The 20,312-nt window shown below is 40.9% G+C and overlaps 2 protein-coding genes across 7 annotated transcripts in view; both read right to left on the minus strand.

Moving 5' to 3' along the window:
* LOC309715648 (EH domain-binding protein 1-like protein 1) overlaps positions 1–10,443 on the minus strand; it is a 28,350-nt gene extending 17,907 nt beyond the window's left edge. For 2 of the 6 annotated variants that reach the window (XM_082548926.1, XM_082548924.1), the window contains exons 1-6: positions 9,818–10,442; positions 5,977–6,034; positions 5,802–5,897; positions 3,933–3,986; positions 3,573–3,751; positions 3,246–3,364 (exon numbers count right to left, since the gene is read on the minus strand). In XM_082548926.1, coding sequence (XP_082405052.1) covers positions 3,246–3,364; positions 3,573–3,751; positions 3,933–3,986; positions 5,802–5,897; positions 5,977–6,034; positions 9,818–9,921 — 610 coding nt within the window. In that variant the 5' untranslated portion in view covers positions 9,922–10,442. Of the gene's footprint in view, positions 1–3,245; positions 3,365–3,572; positions 3,752–3,932; positions 3,987–5,801; positions 5,898–5,976; positions 6,035–9,817 lie in introns of all 6 variants that reach the window. The other 4 variants (XM_082548925.1, XM_082548927.1, XM_082548929.1 and 1 more) reach the window with 4 other exon arrangements.
* A 4,218-nt stretch (positions 10,444–14,661) lies between these two features.
* On the minus strand, positions 14,662–20,091 carry znrd2 (zinc ribbon domain containing 2). Its single transcript, XM_082550125.1, has 4 exons — positions 19,921–20,091; positions 19,335–19,486; positions 16,646–16,730; positions 14,662–16,116 (listed from the first exon to the last, which is right to left on the minus strand). The coding sequence occupies exons 1-4, from the start codon at positions 19,934–19,936 to the stop codon at positions 15,680–15,682; spliced, it is 690 nt and encodes a 229-aa protein (XP_082406251.1). The 5' UTR covers positions 19,937–20,091; the 3' UTR covers positions 14,662–15,679.
* Positions 20,092–20,312: the final 221 nt, after the last annotated feature.

Below are 20,312 nucleotides of genomic sequence, written 5' to 3' on the forward strand. Positions count from 1 at the left end.
GACCAGTGTTGTGTTTAAACAGAACAAACCTAGTAAATAAATGGTATCTTTAAATCTTTAGGCACTTTGTTGCTGGCTGCCTGTCGCAAAAACACATCTTTTCTTCATTCTTATCGCTTCAAATTGTTGTCTATATGAAGAGCTACTGTCAGAGTCAGTCAAGTATATATTTGTAATAGTACATGACAGATGGGTGGCTCATTTAAATATATAGATGTAACTAACGCCTGTACACGAGCCACATGGATTCAGTTACATGAAGGATTAAGCAAACAGCTAATATTCGACAGACAGAGCAGACTTTGAATGTTGACAGATGTTAAATGAAAAGAGGCAAACTATTTAAAAAATGAATATAAGAATGAGCATAAACAACTAATTTATCTTGCTCTGAGACAGTCACACAACATTCAGATGTTTCACTCAAAATTCTGAAATCATCACAAGCTGAACATGCATATAGCTTCCTCCCAACACAACACAACAGTCCATTCTCTGTTTCACTCTATCTGTTTCCATGGGCATGAAGCTAAATCATACATAAGTGGAAACGAAATCAGACGGTCACACATCATTCATCAGTTTGTCTGAAGCATGCAGCATGCCTACCAGCCAGCCTCTCATTACCTTTTGCAGAGCCTGACTGGAAGATTTTTGGCAGAGAGGGAGGCTGAGAGATGGCCCATGTGAGTGGAGGGTGAGATGATGGAGGTTCAGAGGACAGGGTAGATTTTGTTGGGAAGGAAGATTTGATAGAAAGGGGCTGGGAGCCAGTGGATTTGGGTTTATGCGGGAGAGAAGTAGATACGGTTAGTGAAGACTTCTGTAAAGTGATGGAAGATGATGTTACAATGGGCTCAGGTGATGACGGTGAAGTGGAGGGAAGTTTGGGAGGTACAGAAGAAATGCTCGTGGGAGGTACACAGGCAGCCTTTGAGGACAGAGAAGAGAGTGTGTTTGAGTCTGCAGCACCTTCACTGCAACTGGATGAAGAATTCACAGGAACTGACACCAGTGAGGCAGGAGGTAAAGGAGACACAGATTCAGAGGATTTAGGAGATGGAGTGTGGGCGGGCACATCAGGCAGAGGAAGGACAGAAGGCATACTCTGGATTGAAGGAGCATCTGCTGTGATCTGGGAGCTTGGAGCTTTAGAGTCAGTCAGAGAAGAAGCTTCAGGAAGAACAGGATTGGCAGATTTCTTATGCTTGGACCTGGGTGATGGCTGAGGGGAGGGGCCAGGGGATGGCTGGATCTCTGACTGGACAGGAGTAGTGGACAAGGGACGTCGCGAGCGGCGTGGAGAAGGGCGGGGGGCAATTGGTAAAGGAGGCCGAGAGTGCACAGCGAGACTGGAAGGACCACCATCACTTCCACTGGCTGCATTAATACATGGAAGGATGGATAGAAGGATAGATTAATGAAAGTAGATTAGAAAAGAAAGAGTAAGAAAGAAAAGTGAATGAAATGTGCATATGAATATGATGCAATGGAATGGCAAACTAGGTTACTCTTGAGATAAGCCTATGGGTATTCCTTCTTAGGTGTGATACAAGAAGAAATAACCCAAAGTCCATTTATAAATCTTCATTTGGACAGTTGTGGTCACAAGTTAATATCTGACCATCATTGGCATGAACGTCATGATAATTTTGGGGGTTTAGTGATTTCTTTGAATTGTTCTTTTTCCAGGGTGGAATAATTGTGCAGTAAACATCTATAACGACTTTATTTAGGGTTTTCTCTAATTAACACAGGGTCAAAAGAATACATTCAGGCTCAAATACACCCCCACAATTATTTGGTTAAATGCTCCTCTTGACCTGATGATTTTGGTAGCCATCAACAAGCTTCTGGCATAATTCTGGCTGGAAGTTTTCAGCAGTCTTCTTAGCAGAATTGGCAGAGTTCATTTAAATTGGTTGGTTTCCTGGCACAGACCTGACTTTTAAGTGTAGTTCCCAAACCTTGTGGTAAAGTGAAAGAATTTAGAGGTCGTCCTCCTTCTTCATTATTTCATAAACGTTGTGTAATCTACCAGTAACGCTGGCAGCAAAACAGCCCCAGAGCATGACGCTACCAACACCACCATGCTTGACAGCTGGTGCATTGTTCATAGGTTTGAAAGCCTCGCCTTTAGTACTCCAAACATACCTCTTGTCATTTTGGCGAAATAGTCTGATCAAAAACTTTTTTTCAGAAGATATTTGGCTTCTCCATGTGAGGAGCTGCAAATCAACTTTGGAGCAGAGGCTTCTTTCTTGCTCTGCACCCTCTCAGTTCATGGTGATGTAAAACTCACTTAACTATGGACAGTGACGCTGGTGTTCCAGCACTTCCTGGTTCATAGCAGGCCTGAGCCTTGATGGTTCCTGGTTGTTCCTGAACACCTCAACCACATTCCTCTCATCCGACAGTGACAGTTTGGATTTTCTTTAACACCTTGGCAAAATGTGCTTTTATACAATTATTTGAACTGATGATCTTGGAATTGTTGTTTAGAAGCTGTTCACAGCTTGTATAACTCTACAACCTACAGCTATGCTGCAAAGAGAAACTGCAAGTTGTAGTAAATCATGATCACTAAAGAAAAGCTAATAGGCACTGTCAAGCTAAAAGATACTGTAGAGCCTTCAGCACCACTTGTTGAAATATTTAATTGGAAGAACTCCTCTGCGTCTGAATGTCTCTCCAAATTCAAATACAACGTAGTTGCAGCAAATAAAAAAGAAAACCGTATGAAGCAACGCTAATGTCTGTTTGGACACAAAAACCTCAGCGTGTTCAATGCTGTCTCCGCGTAAACTTCAGTATATTGGTGGCAGTATTTTACCATCACATGATTCCTAATCGTGTTTAGTATGTGGACGAGAAATATGTGGTGTCCAAAGGACTGTCCATTCATGCAGTAAGGACCACAGAATAAATGACAGAAGTATGTGAAATACTGCAATATATATAAACTTAGCTAGCCAGTGAGAGACAGGCAGAGATGCACACAGTAAGTGAGAGTAGCAAGGGGGGAGAAAGCGCTACCTGAGGATGGCAAAGTGGATGCCGTGGAGTGTCGCTTGTCAGGTGGAGGGGGAGCAGGGCGATTTGGACGGGTAAGAGTGTGTGGGACAACTGGAGCAGCAGAAAAAGGGCAGAGTGGAAAAACATACGGAAATAAGAACAGAAAAGGAAAGCAGAGGAAAAGGAAATGTCAAGAGGTCAAAAAACTGTGTTGGTGTAATCCTGCCTACCTGTGGCAGTCACAGACTTCTTATCTTCCTCTTCATCGCTCTCATTGAAGTCGTCCAGGTTGCCGATATCTGTGGGTTTGACGCTCATCAAGCTGGCAAGACTTTGCATGTCTTCATCACTGAAGAACAAGAAAAACACGCACCACAACCTCATTACCAACCCCACCAATAGGAAGCACTCTTTATGAAAAAAAAGTGTTTTCAAATGCTTTTACTCTTTAAGCTATGACTCATTTATTAAACTCAGGTTAAAAGTGCTATTGTCACACCTCCCTGATGTAGAACAGCAGTAAGAGTAAGTAAGTAGTGGTAACTTAAACTACTCACGTGGCTTTTCCCTCTCGAATAAAGACACATGAGAGGGACAGCTTGAGCGTGGCCTCCACAACTTTGACAGACAGTGGCTTCAGCTTCAGCGTCAGGTCAGTCTGGGTTAGCGTGGGGCTAGCAAACCGCTTCAGGTTGATGTCAGCGGATGCCAGCACCTTACGGTGACCTTTATTTTCCTGTAAATAACATAAACAAGTATTATACACCATATTCTTTGATTTCTACTTGGTGATTAAGCTGAGTCTGAATTTTATAACTGGATGTCTGAGCTATTTAGGTTTGGCTATTTTATTGGCAAACCTTTTGTTTATTTTTCTACTTATAAACAGTTTTAGTCAGGCATAGAGAGATACTTACACCCTCAATGACAAAGGTCCATTCTTTGTCTTCAAATTCATCAGCATTGGCATCCTGAGGGGATTATCATAAAAATACAGACTGTTTAGTGGGACATCCTCCTAAAATTGTATCCACATATCCACACATATGCCAGAGTCTTCAGGTGTACTACATAAACTCTATAAAGTCCTGTGAAAAACAGGAGTACATGCAGTACACTGTTACTGTGTCCAGGAGGGAAGGAATTATCTGGTTTTAATTCTAGGAGACGGTAAGTAGCAGCCAAGTGATACTTATCAAATTCACTTGATTAAATAATCACTAACACATGTGAGCACCTCAATAGAAGCTGGAGTTTGGGCAGTTTCCTGGTCTGAAAGACTGGACTTTGCAACGCTCAGAAAGCTACTTTCAGTTTTTTCCCTTATTCACAGGGAGTCACCAAAGTAGGTAACTCTGCATATTGAATGTGGCAGCATGGCTTAGCTTTGCAATGCTGTATCTTAAAAAACTACAAGACTTCTGGAACAATGAGATGATACCAGAATAGAGATGTTTAGCCATATTGCACAGCACCGAGTTTGACTGAAACTTCTGTCTGACAGCTACAGTCTGGCTAGAATTATGCAGTTTATCAAGCACAGCAACAAATCTCCAACAGAATGACTGAAAAAAAGTCAGAATTCAGATCTCATCTTGATTTAAATGCAGTGGCAGGACCTTAAGAGCGTTGTGGATAAACAAATGGAAACTTCTAGCAAAAAAAGAGTAGCCCAAATTCCTCCACAGCGATGTGAAACACTGATAATGTTACACAGAAAACAATTACTTCAAGTTATTTCTGTTAAAGATGGATTATAAGCTGATGATTCATGGACTGTACTTAGGACTGATTTGAGTCCTGTGGAAATGACCTTTTTCACATGACTGTATATTGAATTTATTTAAAAGATGGACTTAAAAGCAATTCCAGTCCAGCCAGCACTTAAACATGCATTCTTTTTAAAGGCCAGCAGAGAGCAGCCCCTTTAGCAAAAAGAAGACTGGTTGTTTGGAAGTCTATGGAATAATAAGCCTCTGTTCCCTTGTCTGTGACCTCAGTCAACACTTTCCTGCTGAGTTTATGGTCTTAGATGCTGGTCTTGAGTCTTATTTACTAAAACACATTTAAATTATAGTCCCTTTTGGAGATACAAAGGATGATAATGAAAGGTATATCCATCATGTTTGGCTTCAGAATGCCAAATTGTCAAAATGCTCAGTTCGAAGTTTTACAACAGGACTTTGTTAACCCATGTTTAATGTCATAGTGTCTATATTCATCCTTATATATACTTTTCCACACTTACCGACCGCTTTTCCCGCATATATATTCTACATCTCTTTTATTCTGAGCAATTAAACTCTTTATCTATATTACTTCCACACCTTAAATCGATTCGGAATCACCAAACACCCTAAAATGACTAGGCATGACTAGACAGTGGGAGGAGTACCTGCAAAACCCCCCACACAGGAACAGGGTCCAGAGTCACACAGCAGACCAGTTAGAACATTTGAAGCCAGAACCTTCTTGCTATGAGATAATGCGACTAACCACTAACTAACCATGGTGTTAACTTGACTCTAAGGAAAGCCTAAGTTTAAACTTTGGCTTAATAAAGTATTCTAAACTACTGAAGGATTAAAAAATGATCTTTCTAAAAGGGACTTTTCGTAACATTTAGGGCCACAGTAAACCATTCACACAAGGATTAACTTGTTCAAGCCACCCAGAAACAACTTGTGCCCTGACCTTTGTTATATGTTTCCCTCATTTATTCAGGTTTTTCATTTACTTTGTTATTACATTGTAAATAGTACACTCTGTACACTGGGTGTTGGTACCTTGAAGAGAGTAACAGAGATGTCGATGTTTTCCGGGACAGGCCACACTACCATGCCTCTGTAGGGGTTCTTGATTCCAGGTTGCCAACTGTGGAGCTGCAGAAGAAATAACGCATTAACAGAGCTGTGAGGAGGTGTGTATGTGTTTATGTGTGCGGTGTTTTGGTGACTTCACCTTGGAACACATTCGTCTGTTCCTCCTGGTCCACACCACCCTCAGCTTGTCTGGTTGCCTAAAGAAACACGAACACACATCAAAACAGAAGTGCCATTTTCCCTCAGGCCATTGTACGTCAGTCATACCTAATACACTCTTTGCTCATAAGCAAGCGAGTTCTCAGAACAAAGTAGACACGATCCAAACTAGATAACACAAGTAAGAGATCTTGTGACTGCTGAATAATAATTCCTCTGTGCCAATGAAAGAACATGATGTGTGTTTATTTGTGAAGATGGTTGTCAGCAAATTTATGCAGGTCTGTGAAGATGTGATGCTGTGCATTTACGTGTTAAAGTGTTAGAGTACAACAAGTTACCACATGAAACATGTTACAAGTGTGTACCTGTCTTTTTGTAAATGTGTGTTTTATAACATCTGTTTCTGTGTTTCTATTGTATTTCTCAGCCCTCTGTGGCACAGGAAGTGAGACAGGAAGCTGCACAGTCATATGACCTAAATTTGTATGACTATAAGGCGTGCCTATGACAGGAAGAGAGGAGCCCCCATAACAGGACACAAGATACTAACAAATGCAGGCACCGATCCACATAATACCCCTTTGGGCCGCCACTAATACTACTACTAATAGTAGTAATAAATGTCAATAATAGTGTTATAACAATGTTATATATTATTCATATTTATTCCTTTGTCTGGGCCAGGGGAAATAATAATTCTGTATGTTGTCTTGCAGCACTTTACCGCACTATTTTTGAACATTTTTAAAAAGTGGACAACAAAAATATTGTAATAATACAGAGAAAACCCTAACAATCAGATGACACCCTATGAGCAAGCACTTGGTGTCAGTGGGAAGGAAAAGCTCCCTTTTAATAGGAAGAAATCTCTGGCAAAACCAGAATTATAGTGCATCATGGGAAGCCCTGAGCAACTTAGGTCTATTGTAAGTGTAAGTAAGGGAGGGTGCAGAGTTATTTGATCCAGTCATAACTATAAGGTTTATCAAAAAGGAAAGTTTTAAGCCTAATCTTAAAACTAGACAGGGCGTCTGTCTCCAGAATCCAAACTGGGAGCTGGTTCCACAGAAGAGGAGCCTGAAAGCTTAAGGCTCTGCCTCCCATTCTACTTTTAAAAATCCCGCAGTCTGAGAGCCAAGTGCTCTCTATGAGTCAAAGAGCACCGCTCTCACCGCTATGGAGGAATAACTCATAATACTCTTTAAATCTCATTGCTAAGCCCTACTACATTACATTTATACATGAAGTATTCCAATACATACAAAAACGACAGCAATAGTTTTTAGATGGTCCATGTGGTCTCACGTTTCAGTGCATCAGTGTTCAAGTATGGCTGAGAAGGCTTTGTGAGCACATGTGTTTGTGCGGTATGTGTGTCAGGGGGTCAGGGAGTGCCATCAGAAATAGCCTGGTAGGCACAGAGATGCAGAGGAGACGGAAAGAATACATTAAATAAAAATCAGAGACATTAACATTTGCTGAAAGGAAATATAATCTATAATACGAAGATGCGAAAAGATCTATTGGGCACAGTTACAATGGGCAGCGGTGGAGAGTTGACACTGGTTTTAAAGAAGCAAACAATGGTGGTGCAATACAGCTCAGTAACATGTGATTACTGCACACCACAGCTCAACAGACAATAGTTTTCTTATCCCACGACTGCTTAGATGAGTGGTAAACATGACTCGCCTCTGTGTTGAAATGTCCGCATGCAGCGCTAAGTGTTAGATATAAGCGTAGCTGTCTCTTCAGCAAACCTGCTCACTTACTCACCAACATCTCTCATGGTTTGGTCACATGAAGCGTTTCTAAGACATAAAAATAGTCTTGTTGCTAAGTCTTTTATTATGCCTGTGTCACTTCACCGCCTCTGTCAACATTAGTTCATTTTCTAAATGTTGTCTCCGGGTCCTTTTTAAATCCCCCCCCCCTGTATTTTTGCTTCTTTTATCCAACCTGATTGACCCTAACCTTTCTTTTACTTAAAATTGCCACCTTTGTTACTATTGAACATGTGTCTCAGTACAGAAAGTCGATGATCTTAAATAATAGGCTAACACCCCCTCAAACACAGACACATGCGCACAGAATATTTGTAGAGGGACCCACATGTGGCCAAAGAGTTCACTTCCTGTCAGTAACCTCAGAGTTTAATCACGTTCAAACATGTGTTGATCACCAACACATACATTGAGCACACATGACTGAAACTTTGGATGAATCTCTGGTGGTGTCCTCACTTCCTCTTTACTCCTCCCTTTCCTTCTCTGTCTGTGGTTATGACAGTGGAAGTTAAAGACTCTGATTTCATCACTCTGAATGTAGGAAGTAAATCACTCAGTTGCCTTTATAGGTTTTACACCACAGATGTATACCTGTGTCTTTCTGCTGTTGATCAAACTCTTTAAACCTTTTTGAGCCACTCTGTTCTTTATTGAGGTCTGTGCTGGAAACCCAATTAATACATCATTTAATGTAATCTGAACAGATAAGAAGGTGCAGTGTGGTCCAAACTGACAACTGGGTGAAAGTTTAAAGATGTTGCTGAAGCTGTTAACAGAGGAGATTGCACTTGGGATTTTAAGATTATGATAATGTGTAATACCACTTCCAGTCACGTGAAAAAGAAAGTTTTCACAGTCCTTGTGCAGTTATGTGAAACGCTAAGTACACACAATGATTCAGTAGCTTGTAGAAAAACGTTTAGCATCAATGACTTAAACTGAGCTTTTCTCTGTATCTTTATTGGTCTCGTACATCATTATGGGGGATTTTTAGCTCACCTTTCTTTACAGTGTTGCTTCAGTTCATTGAGGTTTTTTGGCATTTGTTTATACGCAGCTCTCTTAAGGTCCTGCAGTAAATTCAATCAGGTTGACTTTGAATGGGCCGTTGCAACACATCGATTCTTTTCCTTTTCAGCCACTCTTGATAGATTTGCTGCTGTGCATGGGATCATTGTTCTCTTGCATGACCCAGTTTGGGTCATGCAAGGACATGACAGGTGTGACAAGGACAGATAGCCTCATATGCAGGAGTTCATGGCTGATCCCATGTCTTCAAGGTCTCCAGGTCCTGTCGCTTCAAAACAAGCCCAAATCATCACACCTCCACCACCGTGCTTGGCAGGACTGCACAGAGTCCTGTGAAAACTTTCTGTTTCACATGACTGCATGGCAATAGTTTTACTTTCCTTTTTTTAATGCCAGTGCCTCACACTTTTGCTGACAAATTAACATTTCTTTTTGTATTTTTTTTAATCGCATTGTAGTGTCTTTTCTAAGTTTTTGTTTTATTTGCATCAACTCTTTTATTATCTCTCTTTTTTTAAGTAGCTGGCTTAGTTAGCTATAGTCTAAAAACCTTGCCCTTGACCCCTGAAGCTGACACTTTTGACTTATTTTGCTTTCCGTATATCAGTTTGAGTCATATAACGTTTCAGCTTCCAAAAGTTTTGTGTAACCTAACGAGCTTTAGCCTCATAAAATAGTTTATTTAAATCCCAGACATGAACTAACAACGATGCGCATGACTGGACACTATAGAGGGTCCTACATGCGCATGGTCACAGCAGTGGACATATCACGTCCACGCAGGCGGGGTGGGGAATCGAACCCGCACTGTCAGCTCAGCACATGGGGGACGCCCTCATCGTCCTCAATGTAGCGGAAAACACCCACGATATGAGATAAACATAGAAGTCCTAGAAGGCTTATTATAGCTAATAACAGGCTTCACACGGTATCAGGAGGCTACTCACATCTCCAACAATAAAAATCGTGAGCAAATAGATGCAGAAAAGCGCATTTACTTACCATTTTTTAGTACACTCCAAAACGAGTTCCTGGTAAGAAGCGATGAACTGAAACTTTGAAGCCTTTTTACCAACTCGCTGCAGTCTTTTCCACACCGAAGTCATAACTTCCAGCGGTTAAAATAAAACCTAAGAAAGAGGAAAACTGAAGAAGCCCTCCGCCTGACAATAATCCAACTTTGTCCGCTGCTTGTGCTCCTTATAAGGCTTTCTTCTTCCTTCTCTGCTGCTGCTGCTCCTGTTGCTTATAATGAACTTCACACAAGCTGTGACTTGCGCTCATTGGCACCGAGTTGAATCACACACTGACACACAACAAAAAGGACAGAAATGTCGCCATGTACCGAGAAGCAAGAGCCGAACACCGTGAACAGGCAGCTGAAGAGTCAGTAAAGAGGAACCGATTCCGCTCTGTCATTAACACAAGCTTCAAATTAATACGACAGCAGCCCGAAGTTTCAGTCAGACCACTGCAGGAGCTCTCACTGACTCTTTGTGCCAGTAATCCACACGTGGAGACGGCGCAGCTGACTCAAGCGTGGGGTTGTTGTAATATAGGTCTGCTTCCTTTAGAGTTAGTTAACCCTCCCTTTTTTCATGGGTGAAAGCAGCCAGCAACAGAGAGACAGGCAGAGTCAGACAGGATATGCAAAGACTGATGCAGTGGTATGCAAACTCCTTTATCTTGCTGCTTGTGTGGAGGCACTGAGGTGACAGTCCTCAGTTATACCTGCAGACTTTGATCCTAGCTATCTTGAACAGCCTTATCTGACATTTAACTTAATCAGCCGTTCATAATCTCATCTCCAGCAAGCTGAAAGCACACTGTGTCTTGAAATTGCGTTTTTCAAATTGGGTATATAACTGAAATCACTTTCTGAGTTTCGGCTGCGTCATCCAACGCTCACTCAGGAAAGTGTGGATCATGTAGTTAGAGGAATAGTTTCCACTGAGGAGAGCCAATAGACTACAGACCAGTGTGTGTTTGTGTGTGTATGCGTGTGTGTAAGATAGGTCAAGGCACAGGGATTTTCCTCAGTGAGAGCAGGAGTGTATTTATAGGATGGAGAACAGGGATTGATGGATGGACAGAGGCAGCTGGAGTAGAGGAGTGTGGGGCAGCAGCAGGGGGGTAACTCTCTCATGACTCAGAGTTGGGCTAATGTTACTCTTTGGTTTGGTATTCAACACAGCATTATACCTCTCAGTACCTCTGCCCAATCCTACTCTAAACATGTACACAGACACATAACAGCCTGCGGTGTCATCTCATCCCCTCTTTTGTTAATTGGTGCTCTCTGCAGTCAGTAAAACGAATTTCTGTCTACTGTAAACACTTGCTGCTGTCTGGCCTCTTCTACTGTAGCACAAACATGTCATTTTTGTGTTGTCTCTTTTATTTTCATATCACTTTTGTTTCTCTTTGCCTATCTGGGTTATTTCCCAGCTGTAGGTACTGACCTCACAAGTCAGTGTATTGTAGCTCTGGTAGTATTATTCCCCTTTCCAGCTTTGCCTGCTGTCACCACCCCTTCTGATGTCTATTTGTTTTACTAATCACTGACTGTTGAATTTACAGTAACTGAGTCATATGATACCAATAGTGATAAAAAAGGCTTCTATGAGACGAGCAGTGAGCAGTGTGAAAATTTACATTTGCATTGAGCCTAAAAGGCCAAACCACAAAAACATTCTGGTGATGGATGAGATAGAGAGCATGAACACAGACACACACACGCACACACACAGAAATTCAGCCCAACTCTCATTTAGAGTGACAGAGAGGCATATTCTAACAATATCCACAACATGTGTTGATTATAAATAGAGAACAGCGTGAGACGTTCTTCTCAGACATCTCTCCAAAGCAAATGGTTTTCCCCATGCTGCAGCCATGTAGGATGACCTCAGAGAAGGAGGAGGAGAAGGTGGAGGACTGCAGGAGCTCTCTCTTGGCTGAAGGCAGCATGTCCCCTGTTGGTCATATTTGGCAATACCACCCCCTGGTTGTCTTTAACCGAATGCAGGAATACTGTTCATATCTGTGGCACACGCTGAAGTTATATTCCAAGACTTCAATGCAAAGTAGAAAGAAAAACCATGATGTGCAAAGTCACTTGTTAAACACAGACACTGACTTTCAAACGTTTAATGACAGCTTAATATATCTGCATTCATGACCTCTGAACAGGATTCCATCAGGATTTACTCAGGAATCATTTCTGATAATCTGAAGGTCGATTTTGTTATCGCTGGAGTCTCAAGAGGAAGCAAAATGGTTTGTCTTGTATGCATAATTTTAAAAAACAGGTTGTTTTCCCCCATACACTGCTGTTGAAAACCTATGGTCATTTAACACCTTGAAGTGAAGTAAGAAAATCTTGAAGAAATCACAAACCTCCCTGATACTACTGTGTGAAGGATGAAACTCTAGGATTGCAACTCAGAGTCTCTAAAACCTCCCACTGTATCACACACAGTGGCAAACAGCTGATTAGGAACATGAAAGCATCCTGTTCGACATAAAAAAAACAAGTAAGTTTCTTTGTATTAAACATGGAGAAAAATGACAAAATCCTCATGAAACCACAAACTGCATGCCTGCATTCACATCTCTGTGAATGCAGGCATGCATTTTCAGAATCAAACAACAAGCACGTTGGAGCATGTAGATGGCACAAAATATGCCTGAACAGTGCTAACATCTGATCTTACTCGTCTCTCTTGATTTTCTTCTCCAGCAGTGGCTGTAAGTGCTCCTGCAGGACAGCGAGTGCAAGTTAGTGTATTTTTGCTTGGAGTAGCATACAACTTTTGAATGAGTGTAAATTTTTACCAAGTTGCAAAGTTCTGGATCCCACATAGATTAGGGAACCTTTACACAATTCTCATATCAAGCATGCAGCACGACGAGAGAAAACGGACTTTACAACTTCATGTTTTCAGATAAATTCAACTAATCTAAGGTTAAATTTCAACCTGAGGTTTATAAGAGGAAGAAACGGCCACATAAGTTGTTATAAACTGTTTCAAACTTCCCCTCTGACATTACCAATCACATCAGGAGAATGGCAAATAAAGCTGTCATGGATATACACACACCAGTCAAAAGTTTGGACACAGCTTCTCATTTAATGGTTTTTCTTTATTTTTACTACTTTCTACATTGTAGACACATACTGAAAACATCAAATGCATGAAGCAAGATATATGGAGTCATGTAGCAAAAAAATAAATATATATGTTTTATATTTTAGATTCCTGAAAGTAGCCACCCTTTGCTTTGTTGACAGCCTTTGCCTTCTATCAATGAGCTTCATGATGTAGTCAGCTGAAATGGTTTTCACTTCACAGGTCAGGGTTTATTTGTGAAATTTCTTGCCTTCTTAATGGGGTTGGGACCATCAGTTGTGTTGTGCAGAAGTCACAGCTGGTACACAGCTGACAGCTTTCTTTGACAACTGTTAGAATTCATATTATGGCAAAAACCAACCAGCTAAGTAAAGAGAAACGACAGCCCATCATTACTTTAAAAACTGAAGGTCAGTCAGTCCAGAAAATGGAAAAACTTGGAATGTGTCCCCAAGTTTAGTTGCAAAAACCATCAAGTGCTACGATGAAACTAGCACACATGATGACCGGCCCAGGAAATGAAGACCAAGAGTCACCTCTGCTGCTGAGGATAAATTCATCCACGTCACCAGCCTCAGAAATCGCAAGAGACAAGGAAGAAGAGAGAACTCTTGTGTGCTTCTTATCTTTCTCCACTTCCTTAGAGAATCCATTATCAGCATTCAAAGAGGGATTGAACAGAACAGAGAAGCGCCAAAGTAAAACATCTGTGCTTGCCACTTGAAAAAAATAAAATAAACAACTACAGCTCAAGTTTCATTTTGAGACGCTGTTATGGAGTCATTAGAATGACTGAGTGTTTTTGACAGGGCGTAGTAGTTTAAATTGGGTATAGGTGTGGATGCAAGGTAAAAGAAGCTCTGAAGTGCATAGAATAAACTGCTGTATAAATATTTGTGTGAAAAGATGAATGTGGCTTGCAAAACAGGTCATTTTTATTTTATTTTCTATAAAACCTCCTGTGTAAATCCTGTTATCTATAATGTTTACCAATATAAAAAAAAAAAAAAAAAAAAAAAACAATCTGGAAGATGATCACTTTTGGACTGGATGCTTCCTCACCTGATGTGCAATTTCTCCGAGCCCCAGCAGCATCCCCTGCTGGAGGTCAGGATGTTGCAAGCCCTTGGGCAGCAGCAGCTTCAGTGATGAAAAGACACCACCCAGTGGACAGTCAGCTCCGTGGCACAAACTCTTCCATCACATCATCGGGAGACGCAATGGCACAGATAAAACATGGAAAACAAACCTTAAGTGGAAACAGTCCTTATTTCTGTTTTATTCTCACAGAAAATAGCTGCCCCATCGAACCACACTTTCCAAGTGCAAAGCAGACTAGATGTAATGTGGGAGTAACAAATGTGAAGTCAAGCTTTCAGACAGCATCCCTGCTTCACCCGACTGCAACAGCACCATGATTGTCCCGATTTTCGGATAAAGTGCACAACAGTGTTTTCTTTAACTGAAGCACTTCTCTAACTCCAGTTAAATCCAGCCTGCCACGCAATAAATCAAAACTTGCATGGAGATGATGCAAAAGCCATAAACATTTATTTTGAACTTGCTTCAACACATCATTCTCAAATTAAAACTATTTTGATGTGTTTCTGTGCCCCTGTAAATGACTTTAAACCCCCCTTTGTGTGTGGATGGTGTTGTGCATGGATCCAGCTTTTATGAAGCCCTCTTATGAAAAGAAACAAGCTGCAGAGCTCCTGAACAAGAAGTGCTTTATTGTGATACATTATTAGAAATCTTTTACTACCTTGATCAACACTGAAGCTGGCTTTTCCTCTATCAACATACAATTCAGAGTATATTTGCTCTCAGCTTTTTTCAAAGTATTATGTCTGACTCCCGAACTCTGCGCGCTCTCATAGACACATCGGCGAGCCACCTGACCGTCACCATTAGGCATCAAACACATATACAACAAAAACTTTCTACAATGACCATCTTTGCACTGCCACAATGGCAGAGACAACAGAAACAGAGCCAGAATGAGCAGCAGGCTTTGTGAGACAATACAGGGCCACATTAGAGGAATGACGCGTTTTGGCAAAAATACTGACTATAAATCTGAATGTAGTAAAAGATCCCTTATAACTCTTTTCCACCGACATGTGACTAGTGTGAAGCCAGTTCTGCCCAAGGAGGACCATCCCAAATTTCCACAGGTTTGACAATCGAGTGGTAAAGAGAGGAAGAAAGGGTCATTTCTAAGGGGAGATAACAACGCAGGACAGACTGTTGGCTGCTTCAGCAAATCACTGGTGAATATCTGGTGATAGCCCCTCTATCAGACACTGACATCAGTGGTTTCAACTCAGGGTCCAGCATTTGTGGTGCTGTATCAAAAAAGCTGGCTTTTTCTCAATGGAAATGCATAGAAACGTGTGTTAACTGGATTTATCTCTTTGCTCTATAGATTAAACCATATTAGAAGAATTTAATCACAGAATGGGTTAAATTAATTATGTTTTTAGATTAATATCAGCTCTAACTTCCAAAAGAGTGAAAAAACAGTCAAATTTGTAACATTTCTGCCAGCTATACAACTACATTAATCCAAGAGTAACCGGAGCACTTTTGATGTTATATTCCTATTTTCATAATACTTTGACCAATTTTGAAATCATCTCTAAGCAAGAGAGAAGCTGAACCAGAGTCATTACTCCAAGACAGAGGCAAGCAGAAACAGTGTTCCAGGGTTTCAGCCAGTCTGTGGCAGCTACTGGGTGAGCTCCTTGAGGCTGCGCAGCGAGTTGGCACAGCTGTTGATGAGGCTGCAGAGCTGGATGCTCGCTTCCAGTGAGGCTGAGCTTTGTAACTGGTTAGTGGCCCAGCGAAGTTTGGTGAGGACAGCTTCCTCGGCTTCCTGCAACACAAGTCGCTGGGCAGAGCTCTGTGGAGTAACTGAGGGACGAGCTGGTGCCAGGGCTGCAGTGGAGGCTGGAGTTGAAGGAGGAGGGACAGCGGGTGGAGGCAGAGGAGTTCTTCCACCTGCGGCAGCCCCCTCACAGTGCTCTGGTCTAGGCTGGGGAATGGACATATTTCCCTGACTGCTGCTGGGGCTGTCATTGAGCTCAGGAGTCTGGGACGGTGTGGGGGACTGGGCTGCGAGCTGCCTTTCCCTCACCTGGGACAATGCAGCCTGAGCATTCAGGGCTGGGAGGAAGAAAGGGCAGACAATGTAACAAGAACACAAAGTGGGCTAACATATGTATGTTTTTTGAAAAGATATTTATAATTATTTACATGGAAAACATAAGACTATGTGATTTAAAGGTTTAAATATCTATTGTGCAGACCGTTTGTGAAAGGGTGGTCGAGTAGCAATTTATGTTCAAACTAGTTTTGCAGTGTAAATGACAGTTTCCAAATCTTCTAAACAACTTGACATTTGTAACTTTAAATGTAAATTTGTCTGGTTGAGCTGAAGGGTTTTAAACAAATTCTAAGGACACTGGAGAAAGCATCATTGGACGGCTGCTCCTACTCTTAATGTGTTAATGCTACTGTTTTTTGTGTTTTTTAAATTAGTTTTTTTTCCAGTTAATTGTTTATATGAATTCTAATGTTTTAAAATTTAATTCTGTACAGATATTTAAACGGGTCAATCTTGAAGATATGACCCCATGTCTCAATGAGGTTTACCTGTATAAATACATTTTAAATACATTTTTTTAATGCATACCAGGGTTGTCTTTGTCAATATCAGAGTCCAGCTCCTGGCATGAGACGCAGTAGTTTTTCTGCTGTTTGTCCTGGAGAAGAATAGTCTGAAAAACACAAATACATAAATGATGCCACTCCTCACCTTCTGTTCATGATAACACCTGCATACATTTTTACATAATAATAAATAAAAAAAAAAAAGTGCCACTTTGCGCCATCAATGACACAGCAAAACCATGTTTTTATATTTCCTAGCACAGATGATGACACAAGCCCAGGCATGTTTAACAAGAGATGATGATTTAGGACCCAAAGGAGCTACTTAACAAAAGGAAGAAAAAAAAAAAAAAAAAAAGTTGTTTCACTGCTTGAGGCAAAAATACAACCAGGCTATGAAGCCAAACAAAAAAATAAATAAAAATCTGCAGCTGGTGATGTGAAACCGAATGTAAACATGACTCCACTGAGCATCACTGGGGCACTCCACATGACAGGAAGAGCGTACAGTGGATTGAAATTACTGATGCAGTTAACATGGTGGTAAAGGAGGGTTTTAACCCTCTACACCCCATAACAGTTGCTCTAAACATCCCCTTAAATGCACGTTTCTACTACTATTTGTATACACTATATTTTAAAATATCTGAACAACAATTACACCTAACAACAAATTGGGGGGGGGGCACACATTTCAATTAAACATTAGGCGATAATTTACGTTTTCATCCCAGTCACTTTGTCTGGCATTCATGTGTGGTAAGTGAAGACTCTCGGATCACCGTTTACCTCAGCTGTCAACAAGCTGGGTGAGAATCCCCCACATGCATTTAGAGTGGGGGTGTTTTACAGCTTCTGAAGGAGGCTGTAAAAGTTGGTGATGAGTCAGAGAAAGTCACTCCTTCCTGATGACAGTGATACTGAGGTGAGTTGTTGAGGATATCCTGAACTTCTGTCAGTAACCACTGCTTTTTCTTTTTTCCCCTGATGTGAGCTTGTGTCAGAAGCTTTCTTTTAAGTGGATCTAACGTTGTCAGCCTCTATGAATAAAATCTCAGACGATGTGAGAGTGTAATCAAACTGTTTATGGGAGGGATTTTTATTTAGCTGGCACAATGTTAGCGTATAACCAGGTGGTGTTATAGTTGGTATGTTGCCAGCTGTCTGGAGACAGGAGTGTCTAATCTGCTGACAACCAGGTGAAATCTGGACTAAAGTATTTTTAATGGACATTTTCTTATGTTAAAGCATGTAATTCAGTTCACAAGATGAGACTACAGGTGAGCAGGAAGAGGATGAGGTGGGCATAAGGGAGAAGTGGTGAATGAGGCAGATGAAGAAAAGAAAAAAAAAAAGAGGAAAATATAAGTGTACAAATCTCATATAGTTTGAAAGAACTATCTGTGCCATCTTTACATTAAAACTAACCTATAAAATTCACACTTTACCCTATTTATTTAGGTTTTTTTTTTTCAATATTTATGCGTTTGTAATACTTATCAGATTTCCCCTTTTGGGACATCCTAACAGAACTGTAACGTTTATAGACGATAAACACTAGAACCCTCAGGAGGGGTGATTTTGATCACCCAATCTGTGTGCTCACTCCTCTGCCTGCAGCTCTTCACCTCTCCTGCTCAAGACTAAAACTGATTTGGTTGCTGTGCTCTGGATTTCACTCTTTATTTGCTCGGATTAGCTCTCCATTCATTTCAGCTACGGCTCCTCTGCTGCTCCGCACAGCCATCAACCTTCCTGGTTCCTCACACATTCAGTCACACAGTGCTTCTCTACCACTCCACTTCGGCTTGAAATCCCATCCTCAGCTTTGCAATAATTATTTACTTTGGATCTAACTACAGTCCCCCTACATAGAGTTTTTAAATAAATCATATCTGGCAAGTTCTGGCTCAAGTGTAAACATGGTATTGCTGGGCAACCCTGTGTTTGCATTGAAGCACCGCAGCAATTTCCTAATGTTGTAAACCTGCTCAACATTTGGCAATAAAACCCTTTCTGATTCTGCTACAGCAGTGGTTTCACATCAGTTTCTATGGGGTCAAAATGATGTCCTCCGTGGTTCTAGATAAAAGCACTCATATTTTTTTTCCCTTTTGATCCCACACTCAAAATTCAGTATTTGATGAAATACGAGATGATGATGATGATGATGATGATGATGGGGTTTTAATTTAACAAAGTCACATAACTTTTAAAATGCCAAGAGGGTCAAAACGACCTCCTTCTGTTAAACAGGTGGTTAAAAAGCTCAACTAAGATATGACATCCCAGGTAGAAAATATTATTCAATTTTATTAGGTGCAGGTTAAGTTCCTTTAGTTGGAATAGTTGTTGCGGAACTGCTATTGTTTTAACCTTTTTTTAAGCTCTTACTTAAAATTTCCAGGGATTACATTATTTAAGCCATTTCTGGGCTTACATTTGGCCTTTGCTCTCTCACTGTTATCATGCAGTGTCAGTACTATTGCACTATAACCCTGCTGGCATCTTCTGACAATAGATCCATACTTCAAATTAGGCAGTCTTCATTTTGTTTGCTGCTGGCTGGGAGCTGCAATCATCAGGACGTTGATATTTTTCTATATACTTAGAAATATAATTATTGCATATTTAATAAAATATCATGATAGCATATCAGAGGCTAACTCACCCAACCTGACAAACACAGCACAGCGTCCTGCTTCACTCACCCCACACACTTCGCAGGCTTCTCCAAGCATCTTGTACCCTTTCAGCAGGTAGTCTCCCATCAGCTTGCTGATTTTGTCTTGCCGCTCCCTACGAGCCTGGATCACCTTCATTTCTGCTTCTGTTGGAGGCTCCCACTTAAAATCCTCTTCATCTGCAGGTCAGTAACAGCCGAAACGTTTCATTTTATTTTCAGATTTCAGACCACAACTATCCTTCTTTCGTATTCTCAAAACTTTAGGATTATAAACAGTCTTAAGCGCTGCTGTAACTTGTGGATACTATTATATGTCTGCTTCTACTTTACAGTTTCACCGGGATTAAAACAAAAACCCTTTTGGCACTGTTTTGAAGTGTGACTATCACAGGTGAACTGCTCTGCTAGGAAATGACAAGCTAGCTAGCAAACCAGCCGGGCTACCGTTTGGCTAACAACATGTTTACGCTGGCAGCGACGAATTTAAAAGCAAAAATAAAGTAACCCAGAGGAACAGCCTCAATAAAAAGAATTTCTTTTTTTAAATCACAATGCAGGAAAGCAGCAGAAATGTCAAAGTCAGCTTGTTTTTACAACACAAGTTCACAAACCTCCATTCAAAGCCATGTTTCTTCTGTGCTACACGTTGGACGTGATGACGCAATGCAACGCTCCTTCTTCCTCCTCGTTTCTTCCTCCGCGTTCGGCAAATATTTGAGCACAGCCGCCTGCCCCTAGTGTTAATTAGTGGTAAATACCACAAGAGTGAAATTTGGTGGGCAGCGTTCCCACTCCTCGCTGTTATAGTCAAAAATGGTAGCAATAGCGCCACCGTATGCTGATTAGTTAATTAACTTAAACAATTAAATCGTTTCAGCTAAACTTCTCATATGAGGATTAAGTGGATGATTTCTTCTTCTTTTTCTTCTTCCGCTTCCTCTTCTTCTTCTTATTATTATTATTGTAATAAATTATTAAGACAGTAGGAGCAGTGTGCTTTTTA

The sequence above is a fragment of the Aulonocara stuartgranti genome, assembly GCF_965226115.1.
Source record: "Aulonocara stuartgranti genome assembly, chromosome: 10".
NCBI lineage: Eukaryota > Metazoa > Chordata > Actinopteri > Cichliformes > Cichlidae > Aulonocara > Aulonocara stuartgranti.

What these genes read in the sequence shown, in the direction of transcription:
- znrd2 (XM_082550125.1), bottom strand. An exon ending in AAGCCTGCGAAGTGTGTGGG is followed by an intron (nt 16,731 to 19,334) that starts GTGAGTGAAGCA and finishes TGTGTTTTTCAG; the next exon opens with ACTATTCTTCTCCAGGACAA. An exon ending in TATTGACAAAGACAACCCTG is followed by an intron (nt 16,117 to 16,645) that starts GTATGCATTAAA and finishes TCTTCCTCCCAG; the next exon opens with CCCTGAATGCTCAGGCTGCA.